The sequence below is a fragment of the Nicotiana tabacum genome, chromosome 15 (assembly GCF_000715075.1).
Source record: "Nicotiana tabacum cultivar K326 chromosome 15, ASM71507v2, whole genome shotgun sequence".
Classification (NCBI taxonomy): domain Eukaryota; kingdom Viridiplantae; phylum Streptophyta; class Magnoliopsida; order Solanales; family Solanaceae; genus Nicotiana; species Nicotiana tabacum.
This window is the reverse complement of record NC_134094.1, coordinates 130,966,112-130,967,920: the sequence shown is the minus strand read 5'-3', so window position 1 is coordinate 130,967,920 and position 1,809 is coordinate 130,966,112. Positions and strand designations below refer to the sequence as shown.

General features: G+C 37.3%; 1 protein-coding gene across 1 annotated transcript; it reads right to left on the bottom strand.

Moving 5' to 3' along the window:
* Positions 1-964: 964 nt before the first annotated feature.
* On the bottom strand, positions 965-1,771 carry LOC107780588 (uncharacterized). Its single transcript, XM_016601142.2, has 3 exons — positions 1,554-1,771; positions 1,358-1,499; positions 965-1,297 (listed from the first exon to the last, which is right to left on the bottom strand). The coding sequence occupies exons 1-3, from the start codon at positions 1,769-1,771 to the stop codon at positions 965-967; spliced, it is 693 nt and encodes a 230-aa protein (XP_016456628.2).
* Between the last annotated feature and the right edge of the window lie 38 nt (positions 1,772-1,809).

Genomic DNA, 1,809 nt, shown 5'->3' with positions numbered 1-1,809 from the left:
AGCACAAATATCTTATATGAAATGCACCTAACATGAAGTCAGTTTGTTGCACTAAAGCTTCCTTCATTTGATCATCCACTCCAACTAGAAAGATATTGGACTTATCCATATTTGCCACCAGCCCTGTAACCTTACTAAACTGAGATAAGGCTTCCATAACTCTTGATATTGGTGCAGGAGCTCCTTTACAAAAAATTATCAGGTCGTCTGCAAATATCAAGTGTGTCAGTTGTAGTTGATTACACATGGGATGGAATTTGAAGTCTGGCAATACACTCATGTATTTCAAAGTTCTAGATAGGCACTCCATGACTAGGACAAATAGCAAGGGGGACATTGGATCCCCCTGTCTCAATCCTCTCTGCCCTCCAAAGAACCCATAACCTTCATCATTAACCCTTATTGTATACTTAGGGAATGTAATACAAATCATGATCAGACTTATGAACTTGGCAGGAAACCCATACCCTTTGAGTGATTCTTCTACAAACTTCCAACTGACCATATTGTATGCTTTCCTTAAGTCAATTTTCATCAAGCATTTAGATGAACCCTGTCTATTGTAGTGCCTCAACAAATCATGACATATAAGTACATTGTGTACCATTGATCTCCCTTGCACAAATGCTGATTGATTCTCTGCCACAATGGCATTGACAGCAACCTTTAGCCTACTACACAGTAACTTGGAAATGCATTTGTACAAGACATTGCAATATGCAATGGGTTTATACTGGCTAGAACTTTTAGAAACTTTTACCTTTGGAATCAATGCAATATTAGTAGTGTTAATTTGCCTCAACAGCCTCCTTGAGGAATGTCAATACTGCCTCTATAAAGTCCACCCCTACAATGTCCCATGTTGGTTTAAAAAATCCACTTATGTAGCCATCTGGCCCTGGGCTCTTATTGCTATACATTTTAAACATAGCTTGCTTCACTTCCATTTCAGAGTAATACTTTATTAGATAACTTGTTGTTTTACTGATAAGGTTGGCCCATTATTGAGAATGCCTTTGAAAGTTTTTAATCTATCAGACTGTTTCCTTCCTAGTAGGTCAGTATAGTGCTCCACAAAGATATTAGCAATAGCTTCTTGGTCAGTCTGCCAGTTCCCATGCTGGTCCTTCATCTGAGTGATTGCCTGTTGCAACTTCCTATGTTTTATAACTGAGAAAAAATACTTAGTGTTATCTTCTCCAAGCCTTATCCAAGTAGTTTTAATCTTTTGTTGCAAGAACATCTCTGTTAATAAAGAAGATTTCTTGAATTTTTGGAATTTAGTCTTCTCATCCTCCTGAAGTTGTACATTTAAAGGGTCAAGTTATAATAATGCATGAGCTTGTTTCAGTAATACTTTATCATCATCTGCTTCCTTGACGATGTTACAGAACTGTTGCTTATTTAACTCTTTCAACTTCCTTTTTAACTGTTTTAATTTCTGTACTACTTGATACATTCTGCAGCCATCAATTTGTGCATCCCATAGATCCCTGACCCTTGCAAGAAATAAGGGGCATTGTGACCAAACATTTCTATAATAGAAAACTCACATCCTTCTAAAGTTTATCTTTTTTAGCATCTCCTTAGCTGGGCAATGATCACTGGTGCCTTCAGGTAGGAAAGCTGTCCCACATGCATGCATAGTATTTAGCCAAACTTCATTAATAAACATCCAGTCTATTTTGGAGAATATTCTATGATCACCACTTCTATAATTCCAAATGTACTTTTGGCCTTGTTGAGGGAGCTCAATCAGACATGTACCCATTTCTGAAAGTCTACAACTTCTGCCCAAGTTACTAGATT

Excerpts from the sequence above, each read along its gene's own strand:
- LOC107780588 (XM_016601142.2), bottom strand. The coding sequence starts at position 1,771 with ATGGGTACATGTCTGATTGAGCTCCCTCAACAAGGCCAAAAGTACATT. Across the intron at positions 1,500-1,553 it reads AAGATAAACTTTAGAAGGAT|GGTCAGGGATCTATGGGATG; the intron begins GTGAGTTTTCTA and ends ATTTCTTGCAAG. Across the intron at positions 1,298-1,357 it reads AGGAAGCAGATGATGATAAA|GAGGATGAGAAGACTAAATT; the intron begins GTATTACTGAAA and ends GTACAACTTCAG.